The sequence below is a fragment of the Stegodyphus dumicola genome, chromosome 2, assembly GCF_044657685.1.
Source record: "Stegodyphus dumicola isolate Sdum_Otavi_A_Nest chromosome 2, ASM4465768v1".
NCBI lineage: Eukaryota > Metazoa > Arthropoda > Arachnida > Araneae > Eresidae > Stegodyphus > Stegodyphus dumicola.
The window spans coordinates 58,793,570-58,812,658 of NC_140769.1; the positions used below are offsets into that span (position 1 = coordinate 58,793,570).

General features: G+C 34.3%; 1 protein-coding gene across 2 annotated transcripts in view; it reads left to right on the forward strand.

Moving 5' to 3' along the window:
• The first annotated feature begins 7,656 nt into the window (after positions 1–7,656).
• LOC118193368 (ubiquitin-conjugating enzyme E2 R2-like) overlaps positions 7,657–19,089 on the forward strand; it is a 44,811-nt gene continuing 33,378 nt past the window's right edge. For both annotated transcript variants that reach the window (XM_085810689.1, XM_085810690.1), the window contains exon 1: positions 7,657–8,165. In XM_085810689.1, the coding sequence (XP_085666815.1) occupies positions 7,989–8,165 (177 nt within the window). In that variant the 5' untranslated portion in view covers positions 7,657–7,988. The remainder of the gene's footprint in view (positions 8,166–19,089) is intronic.

The following is a 19,089-nucleotide window of genomic DNA, read 5'->3' on the forward strand; positions in this document are numbered from 1 at the left end:
AGAGAGAGAGAGAGAGTGAAAGGGTGTGTAGAGCGGTCATGTTTATTTTCCAAGATAGGGTCGTCAGCTTTTTCTCAAAATGGCATCTCCCCATTCAAACAGAGATCGTAACCAATTTTTTTCCAGTTTTTTCCAAGATGGGGGGGGAAGAAAACCTAGGATGGAATAACACGACACACAGAGAGAAAGAGGGAAAAAAAACGCCATCTTGTCATTTTCTGATAGGGTACCGGTGTTCGAATACTTTTGTGACCGACTGTACAAAACACAGAAACTTCAGTGTGCACCTGGGTGGCAACTTATTTTTAAAAATGTGATGTAATTTTAACTTCTCATCTTCCTAAATTTAAAAGAAATTTATTACCGCATTATACATTACTCATTAACTCTGTCACCAAACTAATATGTTTTCATCATTTTATTGTCAAACAGTATACTTTCATCCTTTACACTATTGTTTCTTGTTAACTGCATTAATATTCATGGTAAATATTTGTTTCATCAAATGCCAACAAAATATTGAAAGACTTTAGGATGATATATAAAACCATCGGTTCTGGCATAAGTGGTGTATATAAATTCAATAGATAAATACTTACAGTCGCCAAGCGTTTCAAAATAAGATTCAGAAATATACTTCTTTGTTATAGCAGCCACTGCATTTAGCAAACTTATGAATTTTAAGTATAAAAATTAGCAAACTTAATCACTCAATTTTTTAAGTGCATACTTCAAATATTGCCAAAAGTTTTTGTAGTGGCTTCCTTAATTGTAAAGTATCAAACATTTTTAAAAACAGTTTACTGTCTAATTAACAGACAAATTAATTATTTAACAGTAAAAATTATCTAAATACAATTCAACTTTAATAACTGGAAATCTGAACTAAAAATACGAGGGTAAGTTGAAAAATAAGTTTCCTCTGTCGACTGTGGTCAGAGTTGTGTATGAAAGTCAAAAAATAGAATGAGACATTAAAGATATGACATACCTTTATTTTATTATTCTCGTACGAGTACGTTGAGACATTTGTCATATCGCTTGATAAGCTTCAAGAAGTCCTCCAAGAAAAATTCACGCTTTGCATATGGAAGAAGCGTTGAATGGCTGTGGGCGAAAGGCGACACAGCAGGAAAACGCGCAAGTCACCGATACACCATTGGGTAGAGGTCGCTGTAAATCAAGCAGATGGCGCTGTTTCAGTGCCTGCGCAAAGCGGAGACCATCCCTCATTTGAGCCCCGGTAGGTATGGAGAGAATGTGCGTTTTGAATTCGTGGTCAAAGGAGGAAGTGAGAGCGGTTATCCGCTATGAATGGGCACATGGAGTATCAGGAACAGAAATTCATAACCGCCTCAAGGAAGTCTATGGGCCAGGTGTGATGCTGAAGCAAATGGTGCGGAGATGGTGTCGCACATTCAGTGATGGACGTCAGCAAGTGGAGGACATACGGAGAGCTGGACGGACGCGCACGGCCACTACAGATGCAAATGTCAGGAAGGTGGATGACATGATTAGAGCGAACCGGCGTATCACCATCGATGAAGTAGAGGAAGAACTTGGAATCTCACATGAGTGAGCTCAAAACATCATCCACGACATTCTTCGATACAGAAAAGTGTCAGCACGATGGGTGCCCCGACAATTGACCTCGACACACAAGGAACAACGCATTGGGGTCAGCCTGGAAATCTCGTGCGTTACCATGAAGATGGCAATGACTTTCTGTTTCGGATTGTGACGGGGGATGAAACGTGGGTCCACCATTTCACGCCAGAATTGAAGGCCGCATCTATGGAGTGGAAAAATCCGTCATCACCTGTCCGAAAGAAGTTCAAGACAACTCCCTCTGCAGGTAAAGTGCTCCTCATAGTTTTCTGGGACGCCCAAGGAGTTTTGTTGCTGAACGTTTTGGAGGTTGGAACCATCAATGCTACGCGCTACTGTGACACCCTGTCGAAATTGAAAGGGACGATTCGGAAAAAGTGGCCTGGCCTTCTCACATCTGGCGTTCTGCTGTTGGATGACAATGCCAGACCACATTCGGCGACGGCAACGCAAAACCATATTGCAACTCTTGGTTGGGAGCGCCTACACCATCCACCATACAGTCCTGATCTCGCACCAAGCGACTTCCATCTGTTTCCGGCTTTGAAGAAAAATCTCGGGGGAAGGCGCTTTGGAAGCAATACTGAAGTGAAACAAGCCGTTCAACGCTTCTTCCGTATGCAAAGCCCTGATTTTTTCCTGGAGGACTTTTTGAAGCTTATCAAGCGATATGACAAATGTCTCAATGTACTTGATACGTATGTGGAAAAATAAAGGTATGTCATATCTTTAATGTCTCATTCTATTTTTTGACTTTCATACACAACTCTGACCACAGTCGACAGGGGAAACTTATTTTTCAAATTACCCTCGTATTTTAGGAAGCAGTTTCTAGCCAAATCCTATAGTTTTAAGTAAGCAACAAGAATATCTTTTTTTTTTTTTTTTTTTTTTTTTAACACGGTTTCATTTCGTAGGTTTTTGGCCTTTGTTTTTTACTCAACTTCTTGAGTTTATTATATTACACTGCATATATAATATTTGCATAATTACCTTATTTCAAGAAAATGTGAATTTTTACAATAGTGTTATTATTATACAAAATGCATAACATTCATTCAATTTTTATACGTAAAATAAACTTTAAATGTGACAGCAAAATGATCAGATTTATTATATGTTTTTATTTATTTTAACTTTCACAGGCAGAGGTAAGGAAAAATTCCTAGATCAATTTTTGTAAATCCTATTTAAAAGAAAGTATTCAGTTAAGTCGTAGGTGGAGGAAAACTGATGCACATATCACAGAACAAAATTTACATTCCACATGCTTTTTTTTACATGTATAATAATTACATCTACCATTAAATGTGTTATATAACTATATTTCTGTATTTAAATATTTTAAGCAAACGCATTACATGTGAACGTTGTTGTAATAAGTAATTAATTTTAAAAAGTGAACCCGATTATTAACGTATTGCGGTTTAGGAAACTGAAAAACCTTCAAAAAAGTGAAAGTTTACAATTGGGTGCCCCTTGTTTTTTGGCGATTCTTTTTTGACGCCAAGATCGGAGCCAGGAAGGCACAATTTCAAGATGGCCGATACAAAAAACCAAAATAAGAAGTCAAAGAATTGCACAAACTTTGTGTCCATGTACACATCGATCTGTTTTTACTTAAAAAGACATCCTAGAATTGCACAAACTAGGCACTGCGCACTGCCTTAAATTTGTCCATGTACACATCAAACTATTTTCATTTAAATAAAATCAGAAAGCTAAAACAAAGTTAAAACTATCATGGTAACCAGAAGTGAGGTTTCATCGCCAAAATTTTAAAAAAATTGTCGCTAATCGAAGGGACACCCAATTCTACTCTAGAGCCCAAAATTTTGTTATCATAATTTTAAGTTATCACAATTATTGCCCTTTTTCATAAGAAACAAATTCAAAATCAAGCTACTTGTCTTTACTTTGCAGTGTGAAATAATTTTTCAATGATGCATTGCTACTGTTTAAATTTTGCTAAATTAATTATGATTCATTATTTATGCATATAAAAGATATACGAAAAATTATCTCAAATATATATTATGCATAAACAATTCGGGAAAAAAACTGGTCTAGACTTTTATCTGATTTATCTGTATTTCTAATTCATTATTTAGGATATTTCACAATTTGAGAAATTTATTGATTATTTCTAATAAATCTTTAAAAATCTATTGATTATATTCCATACAAAATAATAATAATAATAATAATAACAATGAAAGTAATAAAAAATAATCACTAATACTCATGAAAAAATTCTTTTAACTTTTAGGTAATCACGAATTTTTTATGGAGAAAAATAAAAGTGATTAAAAAATTTATGTAGTTGAATAAAAATTTCGAACTCCTATGTTGAACTGCGGTGCTTAACCACCAGGGTGCCTGGGCGCCATAGCCCTACCCCTCATCGAATAACATGATAAAAGTTTCGAATTATGAGAAATATAACTGAATGTGCTAAATAATTAAATGAGCAAGAGTTTAAATTCATAATTGCTAATAGTTAAATACAAATTTTTTTCCTTAAGTACCTAATTACTAATCCATACATAATTAACTATTTTTTAACAACTATTTCACAGAAGAATACATGTACACACAAGAGAAACAAAATACGAAGTGCGACGCCTTGGTGCCACTAGTAAAAACAAAAAGCAAGAAAAAAGAACAATATACAATAAAGAATCTGAGCAACAATTTGCGTAACACATATACAAAATTACACATTACTAACATTTAGGATCGCCCTTGGGCGTTTACTGAAATTGGGGTCCCTAGTATCATAGCAATAGTTAACAACCACAGGATTGTCCAGAAGTTCCTGTTTATTATAAAATGCCCTAGATAGGCGGCAATAAAAATCAAAAAGATCCTCTATTCTTAACTCTTTAAGAATTTGGCTATTCCGAATGTACCAGGGGGCATTACATATCATACGCAATACCCCGTTTTGGGCAGCTTGTAACTGCCTTCTCAAACTTTTGCACGAGTATGCCCAGACGGGGCATGCATAACTAAGAATCGGACGCAACATGGTTTTGTAAATGAGCAACTTATTATCAATAGATAGAACACTGTTTCGAGCAATTAAGGGGAGGAGTGAAGCTTTACTAGCTCGAAACTTCCTGAGAATATGTGTAACGTGTGGGTTCCATGTAAGAGATTTACTGAGGATCACCCCAAGATAAGGGACCTGCTTGACCCAGGGAATGTCCACACCATACATTTGCAGGTGAGTCGGGAAATTCTTCTTAGTAGTAAACAGTATGGCATGTGTCTTGTCGACATTCACTTTGACTTTCCATTTGGTCAGCCAAGTCTCTAGCGAATGGATGTGGTGTTGCAGCTGTTGTATTGCTGAACTAACAAATGCACTTTGCGTTAGGATCGCTGTGTCGTCTGCATACATGGCTAGTGTTGTGTTGTGTGTAGTGGGGATGTCGTTCACGTAAATATTGAATACGGTAGGGCCCAGAAGGGATCCCTGTGGAACACCAGCCCGTATAGGCCGGTTTGTGGATAATGAACCAGTAACATGAATGACAAAGTGTCTACCGGTTAGGTAGGATTTAATTATGTTTGTGATGTAACCTGGGAGTCCCAGGTTGTGTAATTTGTATATGAGGGCATCCAGCCATACTCTATCGAAGGCTTTGGCGACATCTAAGAAAAGTCCACCAGTGACACGATGTTGTTGCATCCCACTGCTTATTAACTCAACAACTCTGTAGAGTTGATGCGTTGTCGAGTGCTTACGCCTGAACCCAAACTGATAGGGTATGAGGATCTTCTGCTCATCCAGGAAGATGTTTAGTCTATGTAGGATAACTGCTTCCACGATTTTGCTAATTGAGCTTAGCAAACTGATTGGTCGGTAACTCTCAGGAGCAGTCGCAGGCTTGTTGGGCTTAAGCAGAGGGACAATCTTGGCAGTTTTCCAACAAGTTGGGAAGTACTGCCATCGTAGTGTGATATTCACTAACTTGGTGAAGTAGAGTATTATCTTGACAGGGAAGAGCTTGATCATCTCATTTGTGACCCCGTCTACTCCAGGGCTCTTCCTTTTCGCAATTCGCATGATATAGAGACAGACCTCCGATGGCATGGCTGAGATAATGTTGTCTGTGCATGGCTGTGTTGTAAATTTGGAGTGGAAGTCAGCAATAAGCTGTTCAGTGTCTGAGTCTGAAATGTTGTTAATGCAGAACTGAGATTCCAGATGCTGAGCTAAAAGTTCTGCTTTCTCAGTTCCGGTGTAATGGATCCGTTGAGGGCCGTGAAGGGGCGGAATAGCGTTATAGCATTTTTTGTACCTCTTCACTGCTTTCCATAAGGAGTTATCCTCTTCAGAAAGAGATCTGAGGTAGTTAATCCAGCGATCTTGTGAGAGTTTATTTGTAAGAAACTTGACCGCTTCGCACAGGCGATTGAAGTTCCTTTTATCATCACGGTGTCTGGTAGGTTGATACGCTCGTCTTGCAGCATTTCTCTCTTTAATCAATAATCTGAGCTCTTGAGGCTTGTGTTTCATACCAGGTTTAACTTCAACTTGTGCTTTCGCATAAGCATTTTGTATATTTTCAGTGAGGTCCTTGACCAAACTATCAATGTCACTCCCCTTGTGTATCGTGGGTAAAGTGTACTGGGTGTTGGAGAGGGCTTTGGCAAAGACCTGCCAGTCTGTACGAAAGGCCCTGGTGTCTGATGTAGTATATCTGCTGAGGTCCAGAATAATCCTAACAGGATTGTGATCACTTGAAAGTTCGTCCAGTACGTAAATATCCAGTGGAGAACTGGTGTTCCGCAACAGGAAAAAATCAAGAATTGCGGTGGACCCAGCAGCATACCGTGTTGGGGTACTTGGAACTGCCAATTTACACCGTGCCGACGCGGCCAAGGAATAAATCAGTCTGCCTGTTGCATTAGAAGTGTAGCAGTTCCATGCGCGGTGTCTTGCGTTCAAGTCTCCACCAATAATAACATGTGTACCAAGTGTGAGTAGAATTTCAAGGTCTGCCTGAACGACAGCCACAGGTCTCATGGGAGGAATGTAGGTGGAGACAAAAGTGTATGGAGTGTTAGTGTCTGTTGTGATGCAGATAGCTGTGGCCTCTACGGCTGAGAGCTGTGGAATGTTCACGTGATAATGGGGAATGCAGCGTTTGACAAGAAGTGCAGTGCCACCTCCACGTGGGCGAGGAGCGGTAGTACTTCTGTGCGACTTGTAGGTATAGTAATTTGCCACACACAGTGGTATTTTAGGGTCAAGCTTGTGTTCTTGTAGGAAAAATAAGTCGGGACTGTGCTCACTTGCAAAATCCCGCAATCCATTAATCTTACGGAACAAACCATTTGCGTTCCAAGTAATAATGCTTAAGTACCTATTGTTTACACTATACATAATTATTCAACATTGGAAAAAACACTGTCAAAAACATTAAATAATATAAACAACTTATCGATTGAATGCTCCGCAGCCCGCAATTCAGGCATGGCTGCCGAGACTTTTTGAAAAACATTCATAACTGTGGTACCTTTAAAAACATCACACACCTCTTTGATTATTTTGAGAAAGTCCATAAGCATACCCGAACCAACAGTAGCACTAGCAGCACCACCACTGCTGACAGTCTGTTTATGCATATCAACATTAAAATTATTAACAGTATTTACAGATCTTTGAACTTCACCCTTGGCTACACTAGCATAACTGCCCCCGGAGGCAACAGCAGAATAACTCAAATTTGCATTAGAAGTACTAGGCATTCGAACAGAAGTAATATCAACTTCAGGAACAAGGAGGTAGTACTAACTTTGCGCGGCCGCGCGATGACGACGTGTGGATATGCCTATAGAAGCCTTATGCCATATACATATGATTACTGTAAAACACGTTTTTTATTCAACTCAAATTAATTTGAATATATGAATTAAATATTTTTAATGGTATAAGAGATATTTAATATAATACAATCATGTAATTAATGAATTATTTCTTAAAGACAAAATTAATTAAATATTACTTTTCCTAGGATTGGCAGTATCATTTATTACTCTCGCTCCCTTTAAGGGTAATGATCTCGACTGGAACAAAATTTGTTTTGAAGTCATTCTCAGAAATGAAAAATTACGTGCTTTTTATTTAACAGTTTTATTGTAAACGGAATTTTCAGCTATAGAACCATTTGGATTCTTTTATGATTCTTCGATTTCTTCTTCTGACAACCAAGTTTTTCTGTTCGTCAACTTGGGACTGTTTCTGTTTTCCTGTTATTAAATTTAAAAACTGAAAGCTGCTGCTGATGTTTTTAATTAGAGTTACTGTTACTCATGTGAAATTTCGTAACTTTTTATTTTGAATTTGATTTAATAAACATTTTATCATGGCACATCAGCCTACAAGTAGTGCTTTACGGGCTCTGTCACTAGAATTCAAAAGTCTTCAGGAAGAACCAGTTGAAGGCTTCCGTGTTAAATTAGTAAATGAAGATAATCTAATGGAATGGGAAGTTGCACTTTTTGGTCCACCTGATACTTTGTATGAAGGAGGCTACTTTAAAGTAAGTTTTCAGTTAAATATTGAAGTGTGCTTTCAACGATTTATGGTTATCTGCCCTCTTCATACAGAATAGATTTAAAGCAAAAATTTGCTTCCTGCTTATGCATTTCTGATCAAACTCCATACTTAGTATTTATTATAGTATATAAACGGAATTTAAATTCAAGATTAGATAGTGTTTTGATGTTTGAGTAGAGCAGTTATATTGGATAATTATTAACATTATTTACATTGCAATAATTTAGTAATATTTATGACGAGGGTCTATAGTATTACAAAATAATCTGGTTAAATCAAGCAATTTCAAGTTAATGATATTTTAATTTCTTATTTATACCGAGGTATGATTTGAGTGTTTTGAATCATTCTGTTGCTTGTTCACCATTTACTATTCGTTTGTAAACAATAATCATAAAATTAACCCAGAATTCATTACATAATATGTATGTGTTGAAAGAGTTTATAAAATATAGATCTTAAATTCTAAACGGGGAGAAAAGAGTAAAATGCATACTTTAAAAACATATAGATCCTGAAATGTAAAGGGAATCCTAAAATGTTTCAGGACCTACATTTTATAGATCCTGGAATATAAAGAGGGAGAAAAAAGAGAAGAATGCATACTTTTAAAACATAAAGCAGCTTATTAGGATAGGTAACTAACTGATTAGTATAAATAATAAAAATCAGATTGTTAAAATAATTAAATATATAAATTTAATTTTATTTATCATATATTAAGTTTATGACAAAAGTAAAAGGAGAGGGGGGGGAAGCTCCTTCATGACTTTGAAAAAGGCAGTTCATTAGTCCTTTTTTCTGTATTTATATATTCGAGTACTAATATTTTTCAATTACCAGCTCCTCTCTTACTACAATATGTTTGAAAAAAATGGTACTATTCTGTTAAAGCTGTCTCAGTTAAAACTGTGCCACTTTTTTTTTTAATTTCATAAATCTTAAAGTAAATATTTCTTTTTTACTTTTTTAATCTAAAGCAGTAGTCGTCAACCCTTAGAACTTCATGGACCACTACGTATATAATTTTATGATTGACGGACCACTAATATGAATTTAAAAAAAGGAAAATACATTTATACAATAATAATCAGCAAACTACACATATTTTGTTCACATTGAAAAATTACATGAAACGTACAAAAATCTTACCAAATTTCTAAAATCTAAAAAATCTTTCCAAATTTTCTGAGACATCTATTATTTCTTCTTCTTCAGTAATTTGTTCCTCTTAAGAAATGCCTAATCCAGCCTTACGGAAGCAATTGGTAATGCAAGTTGATGCAACGTTTTCCCATGCATCTTCTTGTACAGAAAGCTTCACACATTTCCATAAACCGGCAAAGCCAAAGCAATGTCAATAAACTGACAGTGTTATGACACCAGTTTTTAATTATTGTAAACATAATAATCATCACTTACTCAGCAATGGTGCCATCGATCAACAGTTAGACAAAACGGAAACTTCTACTGATTCAATTATAAACAAGAATGTAGATTGTTCTCATAAAAATCCATGAAGATGCCTATTGACACGGAGAAAAACCATATTATTAACGACCACAATAACGTAATTCAAAAGGAAAGAGTATTCCACTACATGCTATTTTTGATAACAGCAACATATCCATGGATGCCAAATCTTACTTTCAAATGTCGCTAGGTACACCTGCAAAAGTCGCTAAATTCAGAAGTAATTTCTCTAAAAGTAGTACCTAAAATTTAAAAAAAAAAAAATGTATATTCCATAGTAGGTTTTGTTACTCGTCATTTTTCTAACTGAATCTTCATAAAAATATAAATAATGTCCCAATTTTTCTGTGGACCATCAAAATGTTTTCAGGGACCACCGGTTGGTGACCGCTGATCTAGAGTATTCTATACATAAATAATAAAAAAACAAAACAAAACAAAATTTAATGTAAACACATTATTCTTTATGCCACATTAATTTAATAATTAAAGATATACATAAATGAAAAATATAAAACAAAAGGAAATTCAATCTAAACAGGTGGTATAAAATTAAAAATATCATTCAGTATCATAGGAAAAAAAATTCAGTTTTTGAATAAATAATTGCCACTACATATATTCTATCAAATATGACTCTAAATGTTGACAAGCAGTGCTCCACTGAAATTTATTTCTTGAATTAAGCACTGCTCCACAGTTTGTATATGGCATCCGGTTTTGGGGGCTACGAAACTATAACTGTGACTCACAGTGAAATATTGGTTGATCTTTGGATTATGGTAACTTGGCGATTTTTTGGCGAAAATTTGGCAACCAACTCTGCTACAGCAACCCTCTATTTTTTTTTTTTTTTTTTTTTTTTTTTTTTTCCGCCATTTTGTCTTTACGAAGTAAAGACATGTTTCTTTTCTTTTTATTTACTCAAAGACATGTTTCTTTTCTTTTTATTTACTCAACACTTTTTTCAACAATCTACTAGCCGAATTACACTGATGCTAGAAATTTTATGTAACAAAACTGCTTAATCATGACAAATATTAACTGCAAAATTGGGAAAAAGTGCACAATCGCAAACTCCTTGCGTGTTTTTCAGAATAGCACATACACATAAACCATTTACACGTTGACTTATTTTTACTTAAAAAAAACATTCCAGAATTGCACAAAAATGGCATTGCACACACTCTTAACTTTATCCATCTACACTGGTATTTTCTCATAAATTACAAAAATATGCATGAAAATTTTGTGAATCTTTAATCTCGATAAAAAGCACATATATGAAATTACCTGATCGCGAAAAAGTACATACCCTTTCCAAGGATGAACATTTCCAAGTATAAAATAAATAAAATATCCAAAAACTTTTACCTCTAAACTATCTATTATATTATAAACGTCAGAAACGAATTTATACGCAAACATTAAAAATAGTTACAAATACTTAGTGTCAAATATTTAAATTACACGTTTACTTCAACCAAAACGTATACCAAATTCCTACAAACATAAAATTCACAAAATAACTATCATTTAATTAAAATATCACTAAACCATGTACACGTCGACTTATTTTTACTTAAAAAAAATCCCAAAATTGCACAAAAATGGCATTTCGCACACTCCACTATATCCATGAACACTGCTTTTTTGTCATAAATTAGAAAAATTTCACGAAAATGCTTGAAAATTTTGTGAATCTTTAAATCCGGTAAAAAGAACATATATGATGTTACCTGATCGCGAAAAAGTATATACCCTTTCCAAGAATGAACATTTCCAAGTATAAAATAAATAAAATATCCAAAAACTTTTACCTCTAAATTATCTATTATATTATAAACGTCAGCAATGAATTTATACGCAAACATTAAAAATAGTTACAAATACTTAGTGTTAAATATTTAAATTATTTCCATACACGTTTACTTCAACTGAAATGTATACCAAATTCCTACAAACATAAAATTCACAAAATAACTATCATTTAATTAAAATATCACTAAACCATGTACACGTCGACTTATTTTTACTAAAAAAATATCTCAGAATTGCACAAAAATGGCATTTCGCACACTCTTCACTATATCCATGTACACTGCTTTTTTCTCATAAATTAGAAAAATTTCACGAAAATGCATGAAAATACAACGTATACTACTCAAACATATTCCAAAATACTACAAACATATAACTCACAAAATCACAATCATTAAATTAAAATATAATTAAATTAAAAAACACTACTTAAAATATAAATAAGCATATACTTTAAATTAATAAAATTAGATTACAATCCTAATTACTAAACTAAATCATTGCTAATAACAATTTTCAAATAATACCATTTTAATTTATTTACTCCTTACATTTAGAACAATGTATAAAAATAATATCCTTAAATGATTAAAAATAATAACTTACCTAATCTTCTTCAGAATCTTCATTACGTCGCTGCAGTACTACTGCTAATTCCTAAATCCTAAATCCAGTAGTTAACTGGAAGTCTGTTCATCAAGTAATAAGAAATTAATAAAAATTTCACCTATACTCAAACTACTTTCAGCAAACCACGTAACCTTCCTTACACTCCTTTTCACAAAATGTCCATTTTCACCATATTTCTTGCACCGCCATTTAAACTTGTAATATCCTTCCTTTCACATAATCTCAACTTATTATTATTATCAGATAAACGCATTAAAAATTTAGAATTCACTTTACATAGCGCCATGCAATCCGAAAATTAATCAACACTATTTCACACAACACACAATGAAGCTTTTCTAAATTAACCCCCTTTTCCGATTAAAGAACTGTAATTCGTTCATTAATGTCACGTTTCACACAACGCAGAATATAGCTAAATACGAAATTTCCAGATTTCCCCCTTTTTCCGATTAAACAACTGTAATTCGTCCATTAATGTCACATGACATATCTCATGATCTCTCATTTCCCTCACACAAAATAATGCGTAATCGGAACTGAGTGCTTCTCACATTATTACCAAAGTCCTAGGTAGTAACCTTTATCGCCTTCAAAATGTCGCCAAACTACCAGTTACCATATTCCAAAGATCAACCGAAATATTCAGCATTTCTTATATCCATTCGGTAAAAGTATAGTTTAGGGTACCCCTTGGCGATTTTTGGCTTTGCATGGATACCGATTTTGTGCAATTCTTTGACTCGTTATTTTGGCTTGCGAAGCGGCTATTTTTAAAAATCGCCGCTACACAAAGCCAAAATAATAAGACAAACAATTGCACAAACTTGGTATCCATGTACACATCGACTTATTTTCACTTAAAAAAAAAATCCCCGAATTGCACAAAAAGGGCATTGTGCACTCCTTTGACTTTATCCATGTATATGTCGACCTATTTTCACTTAAAAAAACAGTCTCCAAATCGCACAAAAATGGCATTGCGCACTCTTTTAACTTTATCCATGTACACGTCGACCTATATTCACTTTAAAAAAAATCCCAGAATTGCACAAACTTGCATTGCGCACTTCCTTTTACTTTGTCCATGTACACATCGATATATTTTCACTTAAAAAGTCAAAGGAGCACCAAATTCTACAATATAGGCAAACAATAAAATAACATAAAAAAGGAAAAACATGTTATACATTTAAGCACTACCAAAAGCAAATATTCATGTACCATGATTTTCGAGTTCGCTTCATACATCCAGAGCCACGTAAAAATTAAAATATCAATCATACTCAAATGACTTTTTTCAAACCAGGTACTCTTTCTGATCGAACGCTTCGCATAGTGACCATCTGAACCTTCCTTCGTACAAACCCATTCAATTCCATCTAAACGGTTTTTACGTTCGACTAAATGCATATCCTTCCTACATACAGGACACTTATAATGGCTACTAAGTAAACCTTCATTTACACACCAGTCGATTAAAGCTCTTTTCCCCTTTCACTCCAAATCGTACAGAAACTTCAAATTAATCTTACTACATTCGGCCATTCTACCGTCTAAAGAATCAAACCAACACACACCACAAAAACGCTTACAAAACATCCCATGATTCAAAATTTCCCAGAATCATGCACACGATTATGTCACAATAGGGTTTCCATAACATTCAACTACTCAGGCTACCATAAATGAAACAACTACTGTGCAATAAATCAAACAACAACTTCGCCATAATACAAGGGGTACCTTAAAGTCTACGTTACCCATCCATTCTTAGCAGTCTGAAAATATACTGCCATCCACAATGTATTCCTAAATGGCAGTCATCAACGTTATAGCACAACGATCGGGAATGGCGACCAGAAAACATTCTTTGCTTTCCCAGCATAAACTCCGGAATACTTATTGTTCTGGAAGAACATATTCAATGTTTTTTTTTTCTTTTTCTTAAAAAAAGCTCTCTCATCAATTTCTCTGATTTTATTTATCTTATGAGACATCAAATTATTTGCACATACCTCCCTCAAGCAGTTATTCTAATGTACTGTCCTGTTATGGCTGATTTCTAACTAAAGTTGGCAAAATTCAACCGACGTCAATTCCTGACACCACAGATAGTTAAAATTAACAGCACTAAGGAAAGAAAGATGGAAACCTTCAAACCATGTTTTGATTCTCAATCCTTTCTTTTCACAGCATGAATGTATGTAACAACGCCATATAGAAGCATTGTTCGAGTCAAAAGTTAACTTCATCGAATGATTTTGAGAACAAAGTCAATTACAATGAATTATTCCTTTGTCCTGAAAGAATCTTATGGCAGCCTCTTCGTCATTAGGTAATTTCCAAATTGTATTGTCCATCATACTAAAAAAATGGAAAAAAAAAGGTGTGATATTTTAAACCAAAACTGGAAATCTCAAGCCACAATATTTGGCATGTTATTGTAGCATTGCTTTTTTCTTTTTAACTGACGCCGCTCTAATAGAATAGTACCGAAAACATTTATGATGTTTCTGGTCCAAGAGTTCCTCCCTTTCCTTTTGAACTTTTTTATATTTTTGCTATGCCTTAGAAAGTTACATGAAAATATAAACTGTGATAGTTTTTGGTTACAATACATAAAATATGTTTTAAATTCATATCTCAAAATGTTATGTAGAACTTTTAGCTAATCTTTGGAATATGGTAACAGGTAGTTTGGCGACATTTTGGTAAGGCGATAAAGGTTACTAGCTAGGACTTTAGCAGTGTGCATGGATATAGTCAAGAGTGTGCGCAGTGCCATTTTTGTGCAATTCTGGGATGTTTTTTTAAGTGAAAATAGGTTGACCTGTACATGGATGATACCGTGTATGTGCAGTTTGTAAAAACGCGGCAAGCAGTGGGCGATTCTGCACTTTGTTCCAATTTCGCACCTAATCTTCGTCATGATTAAGCACTTTTGTTCCATAAAAGTTCTAGCATAAGCGTAATTCGGCCAGCAGATTGTTGGAAAAAAATGTTGGAAATGTGAGTAAAAAAAAAAAAAAAAAAGCCTTTACTTCGTGAAAACAAAATGGCGTCCAAACAAAAACTAGCAGGTTGCTGTAGCAGGGTTGGTCGCCAAACTTTCGTCAAAAAATCGCCAAGTTACCATAATCCAAAGATTAACCGAACATTTTTCAATAACGTATGACCATAAGTAATGTTGTTTTGCTGACAGAATTTATTAAAACATGTTTTAATCAGGGCTGTGGAGTCGGGCAGATTTTGGGGTAAAAATAGTGTGAGCTGGAGTCACTAGAAACAGGTTGACTCCGACTCCAGCTTTTGTTGGATGGTTTGAATTTGAAATGAAATTAAAATGAATTGAAAAAAATTAATGACAAGCTGAGTTATTATTTTTATTTGTGGACAATATGCATTAATAAATAGTTATTTTCTATTTTATTGACATATTAATAAATAAATATAAGGGAGAAGGATAGATGTGATATTTGCCATTATTGATTAAACTGATTCATTTAGTTACAGATCTCATTGGTAAATTTAGATAAGTAGCAATAGCATCAAAAACTCCTAAAATTGATGCCATTCTTAGGAAGTGAGCAGGGAAAGGATCAATTATTGATCAAGCAACACAATAAGGAAGTACATATTTGATGATAAAGAGGTTTTTTATAATTAATAACTTTTTTAGAAGATGTAGATAACCCTAATGTTTCACTAACAGAAAGACCGTGGAATGATCTTGCAGAATTAGAAACTCATCTTTCTACACTGTTATAAAAAAGCTACAATCTGAAGAATTAATAGAAGGAAGAATGAAATATGATGTTTGTTCTTTCTGAAATGGAGGGCTTATTGCAGAAGGAATCATTTCTCCAATGAAGAGGAAAATAGTTTGCTAGACAGTGAGATCTTGCTGAGTTCAATACAATATGCATATCCAAAAACCAAATTTTGTTGAATGACAAACAAATTAAAAAGGTAAAGAAAGCCATCTATGAACTTTCATTAAAAATGAGTTAAAATGAAATACATTTGGAGTATTCAAATCAAAACAGTCAGAACAGTTTTTCTCTATCTTCTTCTCCAACAGAAAATGAAATATTTCCAATTCCAGTGACCTTTATTCTTTCTGAATTAGCAACTTAACTTCAGATGTGTACTTCTTAAGGTCTGAGAATTTTCTTTTATCAGAGGTCATGTGTTCTGTAACTCCACTGTCTAAAATCCACATATTACTTTTTCTCGATTTTTCTTCATTTGCCAGAAGTGCAATGTGCGTCTTTAGGTCAACTGCAGTTTTGGCACTGTTTTGGTTCTGATATTTGGCCTCTTCACAATTTTTAGAGATGTGCCCCCATTGGCCACAGCTGAAGCATTTAGTATTTCTTCCTCTCTTAGTTTCTTCTTCATTTGGCCTTAGCTGCATACTTCTTCACGGGTTTTCAAAATGCAGGCTTCTTCTGGTTGGTGGTGTGGTCGCTTATGATAGAACACCACATGAAAATTTTATTGAACGCCCCAAAAATGACTACATACTATCAACAAGAGAAAAACCTAAATCTTTTTCTTAAAATCAAATTCTGTACATTTTACGTGCGAGAGCAATATGTGGCTCTCAAGCTCGCGTTTTTAACATTGCCAACAATTTAATTATTTTAATGAGAACTATTTTAACAACTATTGAAAACGTATTCGGAAGTTAAATAATAATGATTTTATCTTATGTTCACGAGACATCCTTGTCCATTTTAATCTTCAGTTTCTTCTTCCTTTACGTGACCTTATCACAGTGGTAAAACTTTTAGTATGAAGAGCTTGTTCTTCATGACACCTTTTGGCTGAACTCTCATTTCTAACTATACGTTTCTCTTCTACAAGTAGCCTTGGTTTCACAATTGTTTTTGTCAGATTCGTCTTTTTCCAAACTTAGGATGAGCCACTTAGGAAAAACTTCTAGGCAGTCTCAATAGCATCACTAGGGCCACTTCTCTATCTGTGAATGCATATCTAACAGTAGCTAATTTTCTTTGTAAGTCCATTAATCTTGCTGGATACGATTGGGCAAGCTCATTTGGCTTCATATTTATGTTAAAGAATTCTCTCGTAAGTTGTAGTACGTGAAGCAAACCAAATCTTGTGTGCATTTCTTTTAAACAGTTCCAGGCATCTCTGGCTCTAACAGAATCTCTGATATCATCTAGAAACGTATCTCTTCAACTATGAGGAATAATAGGGTAAGAACATCGTCATTCTTTTTCCTCTCCGCTTCATTCATTTCACTTCCATATCCGGGTTCCACTGCTTCCCAACATCTCTTTTGCACCAGCACGGCACGCGAATGAATAAATATATCGAGCTAAATTCACCAGAAAAGCTATTTATTTACTTCGTCAAAGGATGGTTATCCAATTCATTTCAGATTCACAATGTGGTTAGGCTTCGGTGATCGATGTGGTTAGTCTTTGGTGCGATCTTCTATCCTGGATCGTTATGGCGTTTCCTTTTGAGCTTCGTGCTGATAACGTGTTAAAATCTAAATTATTCGTGGGTTAAGTAAATGACATAGTCCAGGTTGAACAATCAAATATATTGGGAATATTTTGGTTACATGGAAACGAGCAACCACAGTAATGCACACCAGATACGGACAACACACCTGTTGCCAACTAATATTAAGTGAATATTGTGGTTGGCACGCATATCTTATTTTTTTTAATAGTTTGTTCTTTCTGAAATGGGGGGGGTTATTGCAGAAGGAATCATTTCTTCAATAAAGAAAAGAGAAACTAGTTTGCTAGACAATGAGATCTTGCTGGGTTCAGTATATGTAGATCCAAAACACCAAATTTTCTTGGAGGACGAACAAATAAAAAAGGCAAAGAAAGCCATCTATGAACTTTCGTTAATAACGAAATTATTCTCAGAACAATAGGAGAATTTAAATCAGGACAGTCAAACTGCAGACATTGCAACTGAGTCTCTATCATCCTCTTCCAGTAACGAATTAGATTATGAGAAATATTTTAGATAACAGTGCAAAGGCTAAGGCGAAACAAATAAAAATAAAGAATCAAGAGCCTTTAGATGTAAAAATGAAAAAATACAAATAAGATTTCTACACGGCCTTTGAAGAAATTGAGAAATATGATGGCACTTGCACATGTAGGCAAGATACCTCTTTTAGAACTTATAGAACTCTATCCTGAAAAGTTAAAAGAAGTAGCCCTAACAGTAACAGCTCTTCCTCCTACTCAAGTTAGTGTGGAAACTCTTCTCAGCTCTGAAGTTTATCAAATCAGATCTATGGCACTCCAACAAAGATCTTGCTGAAGCTATAATGTGTCTTAGAAATAACTAATACCAGTTTTTCCATTTTGTAAAAAAGGCTAATTAATATAAATAATTTGCTATGCCATCATTTTTTTTTTTTTTTTTTTTTTTTTTTTTTTTCTGTAGCATCTGTTACTTCTTTTATATTAAAGAAATAAGCTGTAACCCATGTGTATAACTTTACATATGTATATCTTAAATTCATTTAGTGCAAAAACAAGTTATTTTACTACTTGCGCAATTGCTGCAAAGTAAGTTAATAATAATTTATTTACTAAATAATATTGATTATATTATCTCCTAAGTTTAATTATAGTAGAATTATGTTAAAAGAGTGAATCCATACTTAGTAAGTTCTATTTTAAAAGATGTTTTGAAGTAACTTGAATGTAAATTGTTAAAAATGTTTTAACGGGGACTGGAATTAAAGCATTATATATATATGAGGGAGTCGGAGTCTTTAAATTTCCAGGAATGGGTCATTTTCCCTACTGACCCTGGTTTTAATATGACTGAACAATTGGTTTTAATGGATGTATAAATACCACTCAACAAAGACAGTTTCATTCAGATAAATTATAGACTACATGCTTGCAGGTACTAATTTGTTGTTTTAATAGCTCCTCATGAACATAGCAGTGTCAGAAGAGCACGTCAGA